At 39.3% G+C, this 17,680-nt stretch overlaps 1 protein-coding gene across 4 annotated transcripts in view; it reads left to right on the plus strand.

The window, feature by feature from the left end:
• QTGAL (queuosine-tRNA galactosyltransferase) overlaps nucleotides 1–17,680 on the plus strand; it is a 127,484-nt gene that overhangs the window by 88,141 nt on the left and 21,663 nt on the right. For 3 of the 4 annotated variants that reach the window (XM_085298316.1, XM_085298319.1, XM_085298318.1), the window contains 2 exons: nucleotides 1,777–1,872; nucleotides 10,363–10,487. In XM_085298316.1, coding sequence (XP_085154442.1) covers nucleotides 1,777–1,872; nucleotides 10,363–10,487 — 221 coding nt within the window. The remainder of the gene's footprint in view (nucleotides 1–1,776; nucleotides 1,873–10,362; nucleotides 10,488–17,680) is intronic. The other variant, XM_085298317.1, reaches the window with a different exon arrangement.

Consider the following 17,680-nt stretch of genomic DNA (forward strand, 5'->3'; position numbering starts at 1 on the left):
TTAGATCTGCTTAAACTTATTTTGACATTAGGCTGCAAATGTTCAGGCATTCCTGTGAAGAAAGGTTTTTTACCATTTCTTTGGCTCTCAGCTGGTGTACTGCTCCAGGTTCAAGGACTTCTTTGAAGGATAAGAACAAGAAATCATACATAGCAACTCCTCCATCTCGCCATCAATGAGTGTGTGTGATTATCTTCTCCGAAATGATCAGAGCTGTAGAGCAGCTTTTGATTTAGGAAAGCCATCTGTATGTGCAGTGTGTCATGGGCAATTGCCCTTATAATTAATTAGTGTGGCACTAATAACCATGTACTGACTAGTCATGTCTACTCTGATTTTCTGGGATTGTTTTGAGTCTTTCAGCTCCACTGATTTTAGGGAGGAGTTCTTAACAGTTAGCCAGAGTATCCCTGTTAGGAACAAACCATTAATGTGTTAAACCATATAGTTATTAGGTGGTGGGTATTACTCTGACTCAATAGGATTGCCTAAAATGTAAGCATCTAAGTAAGTCACCCTAGGCTCCCCTTTTGACAGTGGAAATCTATCATTGTGCCCCGGGAGTTCAGAACGCAGCGCATTTCACCCAAAAGTGGGTGCCTGCCTTTGATCAGATGGTTCATGCTGTGAAAAACTGGGAGTAGATCATCTATGGGCTTTTGGTTAGACTTCTGCACTAAGTGCCTGTGGAGAACTGGGTGCATAAAATCTGGCTTCTAAATCTCTTTTTCTCCATGGAAATGGAAGCATCCAGACAGGACAAGAATTTGAGGAAATCCATCTCAGGTTGAAATCAGGAAGAGGACAGTTATTTAGCACCTTTAGCACTTTTTTTTTCTTTCTTTCTTTCTTCTCACTGTGTAAATCGAGCTGTACTTTGTCGCCTGCAGAGTTCTTGGAGCGCAGTACAGGACGCTGCCTTAACTTTGCCTGACAAGTTCAGTCTATTGTTCGGCTGGATGCTTCATCTTGTCATAGAAGAAAGGATCATTTTTACTTTCCGTAATCCAGATTCTGGTTTATTTCATAGTTGTGTTCACGACAGGTTTGTTTAAAGTTGCAAAGACTGATCTGTATAGTTCTTGGCTGTCACTGTTCAAGAGGAGGAAATTAATAGCCACTCCCTTTTCATTCCCTAAAGCATTTTCTTTCCAACAACCTTTTAAGGTAGGTACCACTGGGGTAGCAAAACCGTAGTGCTCTAGTAATGTTTAAAACCAAATTGTATTGTGCTTGTGCAAGTTTGATATTTTAATTGTCTTTATCAGAAATAAAAGATCAGTGGAAGTGCCTACTTAACATATTTATAAGGGATAAAAAATGCCAAATCACTGTGCAATTCTAGAGTTAAGTTTAAGAACTTTGTTTTAAGATTTTTTGAATTTTTTCCCTTCACTCTCAATGTTGGCATTTTTAACAGAACTACCATTTCCAGTATATTTATCAAAACTGGAAATATAGTTCCAAGTACCCCATGTTTGTTTGTAACTGATGATAGAACAGAGCATCATGGAATCTGAAGCAGGAAATACATGGATTGATCTTTGTGGCTGTGACCCCTCAGAGATGCTAGTATAYACCACACTTCAAGTGTTAAGCACATGTTGCATTTTAAGCGAGTGAATATTTCAGTGGAGCTTTTCTGTGCTGAAGGTTAAATATAAGTAGGTGTTTGCAGGTTTTTAGGTGAATGTGTAAGATCTACCTTGTTTCACAGTAGATGCTGTTTTTGACATTGTATTAATTAGCCTTTCCCCCCCCCCACCTCTTTCCTAGGTGTTTACCTCACATGGCCCAACTGTCATCATGCCAACCTGGTTCTGTTCCCGGGAATGGTTTTATCACGTGGGCAAATTTGATGAGGGTGGAAAGGTGAGTGCTGTGGATGAATATGCAGACCAGGAACCATCTGGTCTGACTTCCAGGGAATTTGTTGCATCTACTATTTCCTGTTGACTAACAGCCTCTGAAAGCCTGAAAACTATTTTAAGAAACACTGGGCAAAGGAATATAGATCAAAATGAGGTCCAGTAAATCTAGGCTGTCAAGTATACATCATTCTTGATTCCACTTTCGTGGAAAGCAGTACTTAATCAAATGCAGGTGGTTAGATGCAATACTGATGGCTTAAGGACACAACCAAAATGGGATTTGCAAGGAAATCTGACACACACAGTTAGATGTGTCAGCATACCTGGAAAAATAAAACAAGATTTCAGAAACTCAAGCTCTTCCTCAGGCCTGAAATAGAAGCAGCAGATATGAAAGCTAAATAAAAGTCAGGATGAAGTGTTTGTAGTATTGTGGATCATCTCTGAAAGATAAGGCAGATTTTTCTACGGGGAAAAAAAGATTTATATCCATATCCTGAAGGAAGAAGGGAGAAGGGAACATAACAATGTGCCATAAGACTACTATCACTATATCTGTGTTTTCCTATATCAAGTTGTGAATGCTAGTTCTCAAGCTTGTCTTTGGAAGATGCTAAGTTTGAGGTGGATTGAGAACTGGCTGAAAGACAGAGCTCAGAGGATTGTGATCATATCAGAGTCTAGTTGGAGGCCTGTAGCTAGTGCAGTTCCCCAGGGCTCAGTACTGGGTCCAGTCTTGTTCAGCTTACTCGTCAGTGACCTGGATGAAGGGACAGAGTGCCTCCTCAGCAAGTTTGCTGATGATACCAAGCTGGGATGAGTGGCTGGTACACCAGAGGGCTGTGCTGCCATTGAGGGAGACCTGGACAGGCTGGAGAAGACTGAGAGGGGATCTCATCAATGTGGATAAGTACCTGAAGGGAGGGTGTCAAGGGGATGGGGCCAAACTCTTTCCAGTTGTCCCATGCGACAGGACAAGAGGCAACGGGCACAAACTGAACCACAGGAAGTTCCGTCTGAACGTGAGGGGGAATTTCGTCACTGTGAGAGTGACAGAGCACTGGAACAGGTTGCCCAGAGAGGTTGCAGAGTCCCCTTCTCTGGAGATATTCAAAGCCCGCCTGGATGCAACCCTGTCTAGCATGCTCTAGGTGACCCTGCTTGAGCAGTGGGGTTGGACTAGATGATTTCCAGAGGTCCCTTCCAACCTTACTGGCTCTGTAATTCCCTCGAGGATGAGGACTGAGAGGTTAAAAATTAAATGACTTTTTTCTGAGAAGTGTTCCTCCGCTGATAGCTAAGTCGTTTTTTGTTGTTGTTGTTTTTGTAGATTGTGTGTATGTGTTCATTTTGGTTGCTTTAGGGTCATCTGCATGTTTATCATGAGAATATGTGGATCACTGCATAAATTATATTGGGATATGGGTGGGCAGGTTTCAGGTGATATTTAGTACAGTAGTAGTGGAAACATGTTAGCCAATTTTATCATTCTAATTCAGAGTCATTTGGGTCCATTCAGTGTGTTTTGGACTTCAGGGGGTTTGCTTGTAAGGATGTTAGTGAAATTTTAGAGCTAGCTTAGGTCATTCTGTTTTTTTTTTTTTTTTTGGGGGGGGGGGGGGGGAGAGCCTTCATTTAATAGTACTGTAAAAAAAATATTCTGCTAGGGCTATTTCTTATTTTATTGTGTAAGCTACAGCATATTATTATTATTATTTTTATAGCCTCTAAAAGAGGCCCTGTTATGCTACACAGTGTGTGTATGTATATATAAATATATATATGCATATGTGGGAGTGGATGTCAGTGTATGAGGATATACAGATATATTCTCCAAGCTGCCAAAAAAAATTATAATTTAAAGAGACGATGAACAGAGAACAGCAGAAGTGTTCAGAGTGGTGAAAACATTAGGCTTTAATAGATTTGCTTTTAATTACACAGTGAGTGAGTGGCAGACCTGGGAATGTAGCCTGTCTCCATTGCAGTCTACATTTGTTGATCTGCACTCTTTGTTTCTTCTTTTAATTATTGTTCCTTATCATTGTATTTTCATTCTCTGAAGAGTATGTTTGATGTAATTTCTTGAACATCATTGGTGATTTCAAGAACAAAAAATTAAAATATAGTAAGAGCAATAGAACAGCAAATCTAATGATAAAGTTAAGTTAAACAGACTATTTCTCTGCAAAAAGAAATCAAGAAATTACAGACAATTTCTCTGCTCTTTTTGCTTTTCTTTCTACTTCTCTCTTTTTTGTTGTTGTTATAATTAGGTAGGAACTGTGCCACTTGATGTGAAGGTGTAATACACTAACAGTCTTAAAGATTTTAGGTAACAATGCATGATATATCCTTCTAATCTTGTTAGGTTTGCTGCCTTGGCTGACACAGAGGACCTTCAACAAAAATACCATGCTAACAGGGCAAGAGATCTGAATGAAGCAATGACTATAAGCAGTGAGGTCAAACCTTTATCCTGCGTGAGTCTAGCATCAGGTCCTATATCTTTTAGCATTTGGTGCTGTAAAGTATTTAGTACTGGTCTAATTCTTTTCCATTCGAAAAGAATTAATTTGAGGCAAAGAAGGATTTTCTCTGTGCATCAGTAGAGCAGTTAAAAATTAGCACTGAGCCCTCCCGAGGATCTTATGCATGTGTGTGCGTGTGCTGACCTGACCTGTGATCCGGCTATGTTAATCTGATCGCTTCCCTCTCCTTTTTTTGAGTTAGTGTTTTACAGTGCAACCTGTAAGTGTCATATTGCTGCCAGTAAACACAGAAACATGTCCAGATTTCAGTGTTTTCCGTTTGCTAAACTGTTTCCATGCCAAAAAGCTGCATTTCTCRTTTGGAATTAAATCTGAACACCTGTTCTTCATATTTCAGTGCTTAGAACAAATGGAGAGAGTTCTTCCATGGAAGGAATGCAATTTGATGTTTTAAGTTAATAGTATGGGTGGACTGATAGAATATAAATATATAACCACTGATGTAGTTATCTTTTTTATTAGAGATAGATATGCATGTATCTGTCTGTCCATCCAGGCTTTATTTTTTAAATAATTTACAAAATGTTTTTACAAACAAAATTCCTTCTGGTCAAAATCTGCAATCACTGGAAATTTATTCCCTGTGTGTTTTCAGTGTGGCAATATCCAAACAGAATTCTGAATAGCTTCCTCAGAAATGGTTTCTAAGAACCTTGACAAGTATGTTTTTTTGTGCTACCTAAATAAAATGATAGCGGTGCTATTAATGCAACCGATGATATATGATTAATTTTTTACATACATGGTCATAATGAGAGCCCAAGTTTGAAATATTTTCAGCATGAAACCTCATGTTATCAAGCAAAGCCAAAGGGATCCCCAATTTTAAAAATAAATAAATAAATAAAGCAGAAGTTCTTGAAAGCAGTTGATTTTAGCAAATTCTTTCTTCATGGTGTGCAGAGACTGAGATAATCTAATAGAGAGGATCACTTTTTTTTTTTTTTTTTTTTTGATTTTAGCAAATTCTTTCTTCATGGTGTGCAGAGACTGAGATAATCTAATAGAGAGGATCACTTTTTTTTTTTTTTTTTTTCCCCAATATCCACTGTTAGGAGGAGGGTCACATGAGCCATATTTCTGACTTAATTTTTCAGGAAACTCAAGGGAAATAATCTTCCTGAAAGTTACCCAAACCATACAAAGAGTGCAGTACTTCATTACTGAAAGAAGCCGTGAGACTTTCCTGAATCCTTCAGAACTCACATTATTGCCATGATTTTTTTTTGCTCCTATACTTTTTGGCATCTTCTGATAGCTAGCAGTGTTGATGAAAAGTCATAACTGTGTTCAGAAGCATCGCATAAAGCTGCACCGAGAAAGAACTTACAGGCCCTTGTGCAATAAGAAGAGCAGATTTCCAAGCTGTGTGGACCATTAACGTTGGTGACTTATAAAGCCATGCACAGTGCTAGACAACGGTATCTGTTAGGAGCTATGCAGATTATTACTACCTGCAGCTGAGAGTGTGCTTCTGTGTCCACATCAACATTTGTAGATAGCTGTCCTCCTGCGTTTCTACCAAAATGTATTCTTCTGGTGAGACTCCAACTTCCACCTGCTTGTTATGTCCAAACGCAGATCTCTGGGAAGACGTGCTGCTTGTTTCTTTAGCCACCTCATGCGTTTGTTCTAGTCACGGGCACTAAACTAAAATAATCCAGTTTATTGCTTTACGTAAACGCTTTAAGAAACCTAGGAAACAGTAAGAACAGTATGAACGAGCATTATTAGCCTGCCGCCCCCCCTCCATGCAAATGCAGCAAACTGCAGAGTCACAGCTTGATCCAAGCCGTAGTATTCTTGACATCAAGACAATAACGCACCATTCTTGGTTTTTCTCTCTTGTGTTTTTACCAAAACTTCGTCTCCTATTTCCAAGGTAAACCATGTAGAAAACTTTCTTTCTTTCTTTCTTTCTTTTAAACCAGAGCACCTCACCCCTGCCTTTAACCTTCTTTTTAAGTGTATGCAGACTAAAAATGGCACGTCTGACTTAAAGCTCTAACCTAATCTAAGTGTGAAAACAGGGGGGAATTATTTGCATTGAACCTCAGATAGAACAAACAGCGTATGATAAGCCACTGACCTTTCTGAATACGAACTGCACTTCAGAGCAAAGTGGCTAGAACTCAGTTATGATCTGTTTTTGTGACAAAAGGTCACAGAAAGCGTGAAGGTGGTGTCAAGGTGTGCTTTGGTGAAGAGGAGATGGCAGCACGTACTATACTGCTCCGAGAGAACTTTGGAGTCTTTCAGAGACTAACTAATGCATTTTTCCGTTTTTCTCTGCCAAAGCACACAAATGTCATTCCCTCCAGAAAGGCAGACAGTTACAATAAGGCCTGGAAGGTAAAAGGCTAAGTAGAAATTTGGATTTTTGGAATGTGAATTAAAATACTGTCAGTCTGTCAAATAACCTATCAAGGTGCTCTAGGGAAAAATCTGGATAAAACACAGGCACTGGTATTTTTGGCTTGGTATAGTTGCAGCTGAACAGAGATCAGTATTTGATCTAAAAAGGAAAGAAAGTGGTGGAGCCAAAGATAAATGACTTTTTTAAAGTTATTTGAAAACTCGCCTCATCTCCCACATCTAGTGATTATTTTTTTTGCTAGTGTATTATTAGATACCATTTAGAATTTACTATATCCCCCCCTTTGAATGAAAGAAATTTTGTAGAGAGTTTCTAAACATTGAAGTAAATTTAACATTGATATAGGCATCATGTTCTATAATCAAACCAAAATGGTTTGCAGATATGGTTTGGATATGGACTTTCAGATCAGCACAGGAGAGAGACCTAAAGAGAATCTTGGATTTTTCTGAAGACGAGCTTCAGGACTTTTGTCATCCTGCAGTTCTGCAGTAGTTGATTGTCCTGAGTCTACAACACTGTCTTCCACCACATGTTACCTGTTACAGGAACTGAGCAACAGCATAGCGTGGAGGGCAACTCTTTTATTAAAAGCCTTCCAAAAATTGCCATCAGTATCCTCACCGTCCATATTCTCATTCTGCTTTAGGTAAGCGTGTAAGGTGGGCATGAGCTACTAATTACCAATGCTGAAGCTGCAAAAATTGTAACTGAAATTGCTTGTTGCAGTGGTAGCTGGCTTGCAGCTTGCCAAATATGTATGTTGAGAACTGCAGTACCTATAATGAGAAGCACTGCTTTGTGCACAGTGATCTGCTAGGAGTGGGAAACCTCCCTAGCAGTAAGGAGGTGGCACAAAAGACTTGTCAAATATTTAGAGCTCAGTCTCTGAACAAGGAACGTGCTTAGTTGAAGCTAGGTTGTTTGACATCCCATGATTTATGCAGAACCATCTCCTCATCCATACAGCCAAGCATCAGCACAGTCAAATGATACGTGCCCAAAACACTGGATTTAGAAGCAATAAGCTGAAGTGACCTATTAATTTGAATATAGTGCAAGCTGCTTAGGACAGGGCAGATGCCAATTACATTTTTCCCTGGGAGTTGTCATCTGCAGCTGATCAGCATAACCCATGCTAGTGAGGCAGGATGATGAGTTTATCCAGTAGGGCATAGCCTGTAGTGCAGTGGAGCACAGAGCTGGGTTTTGCCTATAACGTGGGAAAACCTTTATGTAGAACAGTAATGTGTATACTGTGCAACTTAATTTTATTTATTCAGGCTGAAAATTACTTATGTGGTGGCCTATTGACTGAATTACTGGATTATTAATTGATATTTTTAGCTGTAGCTGTTAATTTTCCAAAAATACTTCCAAGTACCCTGTCGTGGTTAAACAGCTTCCCCCCTGAAAGTTCAGTTGTTCAGCAAACATTTCTGGTGTTCAAAATGCCATCTGGATCCAATAAGAAGAAACTCTTGTATTGCAACAACCTTACACGCTCGGGAGCCATAGGAAGTCCCATCCCTGCAGGATCTATAACACGGTCAACATCTTTCCTCCCCTGAAAAATGTGCAGCAGTGCTGCTGCTTTGAAATGCGAGAAGGCACTGCTGAGCAATACAAGGCACCTGCTCGTTCCTGTGGGGAGCGGACTTTGTTGCAGAAATGCATCTGCCAGTTAAAGCGAAGCAAAGAAGCGCTGCAGAACCCAGCAGCAGCCTGAAAGATTCTTTCACTTCTGTAGTAACTCTCTTTTTTTTTTTTACCACACCTTTTAATGATCCTGATGAGTAATGTAAATGCAGGTCTGAAATAAAATGAGCTGCGAGTAGGTATGTGATCTAATGATATCTGTGAATCAAAATATGTCTACTGCAGTAAGCTGATACATGCCATAAATTCGTGCCCAGCCTAACAGTCTAGTGTGTGACTGGAAAATAGTCTTATGGTTTAAACTTTACTGTTGACTCTCAGTCTTTCCATTGAAATTGAGAATAAGGAAAGAGTAAAAATGGCTGCATGATAAATGGAAAGAATTTGAGTTTACGTGTTTTTCTTTTGCTTTCCTGCTGATTGTGGCTGCTGTCTTTTCCTGCAACCTCCCCCAAATTCCTTTTGTGATTATCAAAGTAGGTTCTTCTAAAGCATGAATTTTACAAAGTTGTGTAAAAGTGTTCTTCTGCATCTGAGCTCTTGAACTAGAAATCAGACAAATAACTACAAAGAAAAACATTAATTACAGATGAGCTGCCCTTGCCAAGCAATCAGATCAGAATCTGTCTTACTTCAGAATTTGGGAGTGTGGTCAAATTCAGTGACTTAAGTCAATCTATTGTGAAGTCTGGAGATGCAAAGTACAGAGCTTGGTTTGATTCTGGTTCCTATGTTCAATTGAGTGCTTTTAAGTGCTTTCCAGGTTCAAAGCTTTTTTTTGTCTCTTCCCCCCCTGCTCCTGCCCCACTGCTTAGTCCACACTGTGTCCGAGATGAACACTAAGTGTGATGGGTGGGGATGAAAAACAGACCCTGAACTGTACTGATGTTGTAACTAAAAGGCCAGACGAAACCACAGAACGATTTTGTGTCCCACACTTTAATTAGAGAATCTCCTTTTCTTAATTATAGAAAAAACCCAGAAGCTGTAGTAATGGGGAAAATTTTTGAGTAATTTCTTTTTTTTATTATTTATTTAGCTTGCACTTTCATTATTTCTCTATGTCAAAACAGAATACCTACAGATGAGGTGGAGGTTTATGCCCCTGTTCACATTTGTGTATGTGATAATTGCCTACAGAACTAAATACATTTCTGTGACTTGCCCTTCTTTTATTTTTCTTTCTCGAGCATATATAATTATAATGTTATCATATTACCTTTCAGCTTTTTATTGATGCTACGCTTAAATATTTTAGCTGGCACTCCTGACTTCTTACATCAAAGATTTTTAGCCTGGTAAAGTCTTACGACTTTTTAAACAGGGGATTCAAGGAAAGAAGAATCCATATTCAAACATTTGAAAATTGAATGTTCTAGCCACATTTTAATTTTTCAAGTAGTTGGACCATTGCAAAATGTAAATAGGTGCTGCTTTTCACTTTCAGTGTAGGACAGTATCTTTAGAAGTGGATTTATACTGTGATAATGTATGACATGTAATTGAATACTATATGCCATATGATTGCCCTTTTGGCACTGCATCTCTGGCAAGATGACTCTATGACTTAGATTGGAAATGTTCGTATATGCTCGTGAAATTTTTAATGTTTCCTGGGGCTTACCATTAGGAAGAGCGTTGCATAGAAATAAGTGGCAAGAGAAAAAAAAATTTTATTTGCAGACCTTGAACCATTCTAAGGCTTTTTATTAAGGTTCATACTCTTATTTTAGGGCCTGTTGGATAAGTTCATGGCATGACATACAAAGAATTTGAATAAAATGATGTTAAACCTTATTCAGTTGGTCGAAAAGTAATTCAGATTGCAGATTAAATCAGATGCAATCTGATGAACTATGAATGGTGATCGCTTCTTGTTTTGAAATATCTGCTTCTCTTCCAGGGTGTTCCAGAAGATTTGCTGTTCTTTTATAAGCATATCGAAAAGGGCGGTGAAGTCTTTCGAGTTGACTGTTGCCTCCTGCTGTACCGTTACCATCCCCAGGCTGCAACTCATTCTGTACTAGAGTAAGCTGCATATTTTTGTAGTGCATAAAAATTAGCTTCACCTTGGATGATTGGCAGCAAAGATGAGATGCTTAATCTCTTTTCAAACATCAGGCAGTAGAATACCTAGTTATGTTTTATTGTATTAAAAAAAAAAAGAAAAAAATACCGAAAAATAAGCATATCATGTGCTGGTAGTAACCTATTTTGATGATGGAAAGTTAGCTTTCTGGAGTTTTTTTTCCCCTGTAATCTACTTTTGAGGAACATACTGTAATGGATGAATTTGTCTTGCCTGTATGCTCAGAGCCTTGCAGGATGTACTAAGCACAGAACTGATGTGGTCAGAGGTATTTCCCTCCTGATCAAACCAAAATCGCATGCCAGGTCACCATCCAAAGTGCTCCACTTGCAACGTGGATGCAAGGTCCTCCAGCCATTAGCTCACTATCCATGCGTGGTGGGATGCCCAGGGCTGACAAATGGCACAAATGTCTTTACCAGTAAGGCATGAAGTGGATGTACAATTATGGAGCTGTAACATACCTCATTGTTTGGTTTTTGCAACTATTCTTGAAATAATTTCATGATAGGTATTGTAAAAGGATGCTGAGCATGGTGAAAGCAAGCAGCAGAGCAGTAACTTCTTCAGCACTTTGAAGGCAGTTCTACAGCATGTCTAAAATATACCCAGTGGTGAAATTTTGCTGGGATATTTGCATTACAAGGTTTTTAATATATGAGGTTTTACTTCACATATTTTCTTGCCATGTGGAACACAATATAAGGAAATATATTTATTAATTTTAAAGTTTAGTTTCAAAAAGAGCAATCTTTTTTAGTTTTTAAAAAGTAAACAGACTCTTTTGTAATACTGACAAGTCTACTTTAGAAAAATTAATAAAAACTAAACCTCTCATCTGATAATTTGCCACACTTATATGTTTTATTTGCCTATTTTGAAAGGTTTAAATCATTTAAATCAGATAAGTTTGAAAAGTACCTGTGGATGATTAGGAGTAATTATCTGAGACGCTTCTGCGTGAGTCATTGCCTACTGCTTTTACAGTGCTGTTTTATCCTAAAATAAAGTGTTGTTAAATCACTAAAAAGTGATTCCTCTGCTTGTCTTAGCCATCAAAGATGCTTTTCCTGATCACAAATCCTGCAAGCTGAGCCTAAGTCATAACAATAAAACTGGTTATTTCTCTTCCTGTGTGTTATTACTGAAGAGTTCTGTAAGTCGTACTGCACCAGAATCACAGTGATAACAAAGTAAACCATTTTTTTTAATTAATTAACAAGATAAATACACTTTTCAATCAGTCCTGCTTGTATGGCTCTTGAGAAGTGATTAGTAAAACTAATCATATTTTTATGGGCAAATTTTAGTTATAAATTATATTACTATGTTACTGTAAATATTGTAGTATACTAGCTATGCATCATTCTCATGGTTAAAGTCACTATAGATCTTTATTACATATATATATATATACACACACACACGTAGAGTATATATGTGTATATATGTATGTCTACATACATAAAGTCATTCAACTTTGGAACATTCATCCAAAGCAAAGAGAAGATACTCTTTGGATTTTGTAAACAAATAGGAGGTAAATTATTTTCTTTTTATTGGTATTTAAACGCAAATTCTTGTTCCTGTTTTTGTGCATGAGTGTTCTGGCACTTGGTTGCAAACTTTTCAGCCAGGCATCATGGGATGCTAGAAGGCTTGGAAGATTGCTGCTTGTATCTGTGGGAAAACATTTTATTCTTGGAAATGAGTTTGTTCTGAATTTACTGCAAGCTGTTGCTTATTCAGCTCTCCAAGGTCGCGGGGCACAAGCACCCTGAATTGTAACACACTGTGAGAATGTGGAAATACTGTAAACTGTTTCAGATGTGCGGTTTGCGTGTCCAAATTGGCGCCTGTCTGGTCTCGTTGTAAGAAGTCAGGCTAGCCGTTCTTCCTGTTGGCTTTCTGTCGGTGGTGCTGTTTTGTGTGAACTTGCAAGTGCACAGTTGTGCAATCACGCTCGGTGTTGGCTTGATCCCCTGTTTGTTGCCCAGGTCGTAAAGGCCTGGCCGTCGTTTGTCCCGACCGACCTCAGGCTGCTGGGTTGTGGAAAGAGCAAAGGGAGGTTAATGGACAAAGGTGCAAGTTTAAAACTGAAATTAAGGAAGCTTTCCAGGTTTGTCTCCTGGTCACCTCGGCTTATCTGATGTGTGTTCTGCCTTTTCTAGACACCTTTTTTATGGTGTGTTTTGTTTAGGCAGTTTTCTGTGGCATTTTGACGATGGCCTATGTTGTCTTTGAATTCTCTCGGTTAGCCTAGACCTGGCTCTGGCAGTGGTAACCTGCCAGGTTAGTATCTTGGCTGAAAGCAAGATGATGCTTATAAGAAAGTTAGGTTGTTTTTTTACAGTTCCTGCCCAATTTCAGTCTTTAAAAAGTGAAATAAGTTTTCAATAAGCTGAATAATAGGACTTGATGATTGAGGCTTGATTTTGCATTTTCAGACATACTGAAATATGTATAGATGTATATATAAATATAAATATTTGGCAAGCCATGTGGAGTTCTTTGTTTGGTGATATAGAATTGTAAACATTAATTCTTTTTTTATTGTTTGCTAGATTAGTATCCTTCTGGAACAAATACAGAGAGGCAAAAGCATCTGTGAAACAGGAAACAAAAACTTATTTGCCTCCTCCCATACCCTGGAGGCATCAGACTACGTTATTAAATGTTTGGAGCATGTGACAGCGTCTGAATGAAGTACAGTCTACATTTAGATTTCAGCAGGGGCATACAGATACATAAATGTTCTCAGTGTAATTTTATATAAAGTCTACAATGAATACATGCTAAATGTGAATGAGCAATACAGGTTTTTAGAAACTTCTCTCCAGTATGGGATTTGCAACACAAAATCCCCCACCTTGCATCTCTTGGATCTAATCATTTTCCCTCCCATTGCAGTTTGTATCCGACGGCTGTGTGCGCTTTGTGCTACAAAGCTACGTTACGCTGATCTGATACAATATCAGAGCTGACTTTATAGTGAGAAATATTGTAGTAAGAAAGTTCAGTGTATAATAAAAGCATTGTAAAATTCCTAGATTTTTATCTTGCCAAAGGGAGGGAAAAGGGACTGTGTATAAAACAATGTGCTGCACTGTGAGATGAAAGTCAGCGTGGTACAAGATGAGCAATATAAAGTTGTATTTGTCTTTGTGTACTGTTGCTCATGAAGGCAGGCAGCTGGTGTAGATTGCCAGTCTTTGTAACAGTTTACAAACCTTTGCTCAAGAGAAATTTCATATATGCAGAAAATAAGGATTTTTTTTTAATTCCTCTGAGATTCAGGCAATTCTCTCTTATGCGGAAAATGTGAAGCATACTTAAATAGTTTACAGTAATTTCATATGCTGTGTATCCAGAATGAAAATAATATCATAAGAGCTTGTTCTGCTGAAATAACCAAAATTACATAATCTATTACAACCATCTGGTTTCAGGCACTAGGAGCTTCCAGCGCTCTCTAAGCAAAGAGGACCAGGCATTTACTGTGAGCAGCACGTGGGGTCGTTTCAGAGGTAGTGGGAGCCCTGGGTCTCCTGTCACTGCAGAGCGCAGGAATGCCTGCTTCATTTCCTGCAAAGCCACGTTCATCCAAAAACAAAACAGCAGAGAGAAATAGCGTGACGTATTGCCCTACAGCTGAAACAGAGAGGAGGTCGCCTGCGTTTCTATCTTCTGTGCCTGCTTTTGGCACTTCAATTAAACGTAGGAACTAATGACCTCATTAGATTCTTGAAAAGCAAATGGCGTTAACATTGATAGTCTCTATCTGTCTTAATAAGCCTTTCATGAAAAATAGGGCACGATGCAAACCATGCCTCGGTTAATGACCCACGACCTGAGGATGAACTCGGACATTAATAGAACCTATTAACAGTGTAGATGTAATAACTCAGTGGGACGATATAGTCTAGCAATTAATAAGTTCACATGAAGTTCAGCAGAACAACTCCCGCAAAAAAGAAAACATTCAGTTTATTCCCCAGTATGGTCAAGGTTCAAATGAGAACCTTAAGTTCTGAAGCTCCTGTTGCTCTTGAGGACCCTGGATTCTGCCCGCAAAACTCACTATAAAAAAAATCCTGTTCTTTCAGTGATTTAATAAGTTCTCTATTTGGCCATCTCTGGATTCCCAACCTGATGGTCTTCACTTACAATATAAAACTCAATTAGGAAAGGGCAGATCTACAGCTTTACACCGTGACTGTGGACGATAATCAGTGGCTACAGTTTCAGGTCTGCGTATCATGCTGGGCTTGTGTTTTCACGTTTCCCAAGCCCTTGCTGTACCTCTGTCCTTGCACTGCTCATCCGCTTGGGCAGCCTCATGGGGGCAAAGGGAGTCGAGCAGCATGGAGACGTTTAACAGCGCTCCACCAGTAAATCACATAGCTTTCATTGCCACACTAGCTTTCATTTTCGAAATGGGAGCGGAGCAGATGTTTCTTGACGCCTGTGTTCATTCAGGAGGTCAGCGCGCACTTTAACAGAGGTCCCTTGTTGGGTTGCTCGGGTGGATGGTACGGTCATAACTGCTCGGGCCAGAGGCGCAGCAGCTTTCTGTAGCTGTTTTCACCTGCTGCGCGAGTACTCCTGCAGAAGTTTGGCTCRTCTTCTCTGGCAAAAGAGAGCTTAGGGAGATTCTGAAAGGCTTGGGAATGATTCTCCAAAGAGAAAAATGTATGCTTCAAATACTTCTTTCAGAAAGCTCGAAAGTGAACAAGGAAACGAAAGGCATGGGAAAATGGCGTGCTTCAAGAATTTGGCTCAAGGAGGAGTTTCAGGAGGGCAGGTATCAACTTCCACAGTCAGAATTTGTATCCCAGCTTCTGGCAGTGGAAAAAATCTCATTAACTAAATACAGGCTAGGAAAGGACACAGAAGGCTACTGGGAAAGTGCAGCTTTAATCCTTTCTGACATGGCTAGGAAAAAGCAGGCCTGATTTGGGATAAGGCAGGGTATTAATGTCTTCTAGTTGTTGCTCATGGCTAGGAATATGTAATCACGTGAAATCCGAAAATAACTGTGAAAAACTTTTGGGAGAAGTGCCATGTACAACCTCAAGGTTGTTTTGGGTGCTTTCTTTAATCATCCTTTGCACGTTGCTACAGTTGGCATGTGCTGCACCTGCACGGGCTCCTGAAGGATGGGGAAATGGCATTCCCTWACCCCTCAAGGCAGGAATCCGGCTTATCTGCTCTGGAAGGATCCAAAAATGGGGCGAATTAGGTGAACGGGAAGCCTGAAGGGGATAATTGAAATTCTCTCTTTTGACACACTGTAAACTACCCTTGGCTTCAACATGCGAGAGATATGTGCGTAGAGCAAGTTTTCACAGTGATCGAGCCTGCAGTTGTCACTCCAATTAAAGCTCCGTCTCCGGGACCTTCCTGTTAGAAGAGCTTCAAGGTTGCACCTCAAGACCTCAGCATGTCTGATATACCTTAAAATTTTTATACCAATGGGCACACAGAATCTGGAGAGGTGATTTTAAGATTGTTTTCTGCTTAGGATTATAGCAGACATGGTTCAATCATGTATTTGAAGAATTTCATGTAATTGGTGATTTAAGCAATGAATCAAAAGTGCTACGTGTGTCGGCTTCATTTGCAGAACCTAAAATACAGCTTCCTTGTCTTGCTGCCTGATTTTGTTTGTGTATTGAAGGCAGCTTAATTAAAGTTGCATGGGGGGTGTAATTTGATGTTACTTAATTTTCAGTACTCAGTTTACAGTCTGAATGATCAGTTGATGGTTTTTGTTTCATTACGGGGGGGGGGGGGGGGCGGTTGGCCTGCATGTGTGCATGTATCTTGTAATCCAGCATATGCAGTTTTTAATAACTCACCTTCATGAGAGGTTTATTTTGCTTTTTTTATAATCTTATTTTTCTGTACTCAAAATTAAACTGCATAATGCAGTTTTCTACGGTATTAAACTGGACAGATAAGTAATATACAAGTTGCTTTATGATCATTTTTTCAATCTTTTGCAGTTTTATGTATTCTGTTTTGCTTCAGAAATGGGAAATAATTGATAGGTGAATATCACATCATTGCACAACTTATTTGTAGTCTGTGAAGACTTTGAAGCATAACAATTAGTTTCTAGTTTTGAGATTTATGTGATTTGCTTATGTCAGAGGTTGTGGGTTATTTAAAATATCGTCACTGCGTCATAACTGCCGATTTTCTGGGCAGTCGTCACAGCCTTGTAATTTCGATTCAACTTAAAAAAAAAAAAAAGAAAGAAAAAAGAAAGAAAGAAAAAAGAACAATGGTTTATTTTGGATTATAACTGTTATTCCTTACTAACTTGAGGGTGATATGACAAGAGCTAGTGCACAGAGACATCTAATTTTAGGCTTCTTCCCAACATCCTTGCTGTTGCTCCTGCTGCTGACTGCAGAGCCTTGGCAAATCAGTCAGCAGGCCTCTCCTGGACCTGAGCTCCTAGTTAAAATTTAAAAATATTTTAAGGGACTTTTTTTTCTTTTTCTTGACTTGTAGCCACACAGTGTTTAGAAAGATGAGTGTCGTGCTGGGTTTTTTGCTGATCATTGCTCTACTGCTAATCACCCTGGCTCACCTCTGCATTAGCTCCGTTTCCAGGTTTCGTTACAGCTACACATTAGTTAACAATTCTTTTTATGCCTTATAATTTTGCCTGATTCTTCCTTAGCTTTCTTGGCTTTGTAGAGTCAAGAAGAAAAGAAACTTGACTGTGTCATTCAAGTTAACAGAACAGATTTTGGAGTCCTCGGAAGTACCTGTGGAATATAATACAGCGTTGTTCTTCTAAAGTCACATTTCAAAGTAAAATGAGTTTTAAAAACTTTCCATAGAATCATAGAATCGGTCAGGTTGGAAGGGACCTCTGGAAATCATCTAGTCCAACCTCCCTGCTCAGGCAGGGTCACCTAGAGCATATTAGACAGGGTTACATCCAGGTAGGCTTTGAATATCTCCAGAGAAGGAGACTTCACAACCTCTCTGGGCAACCTACTCCAGTGCTCTGTCACTCTCACAGTGAAGAAATTCCCCCTCACGTTCAGGCAGAACTTCTGTGGTTCAGTTTGTGTCCGTTGCATCTTGTCCTGTCACATGGGACAACTGAAAA

This window comes from Rhea americana, unplaced genomic scaffold (genome assembly GCF_003343005.1).
Source record: "Rhea americana isolate MKP2758 unplaced genomic scaffold, rheAme1 scaffold_138, whole genome shotgun sequence".
Classification (NCBI taxonomy): Eukaryota; Metazoa; Chordata; class Aves; order Rheiformes; family Rheidae; genus Rhea; species Rhea americana.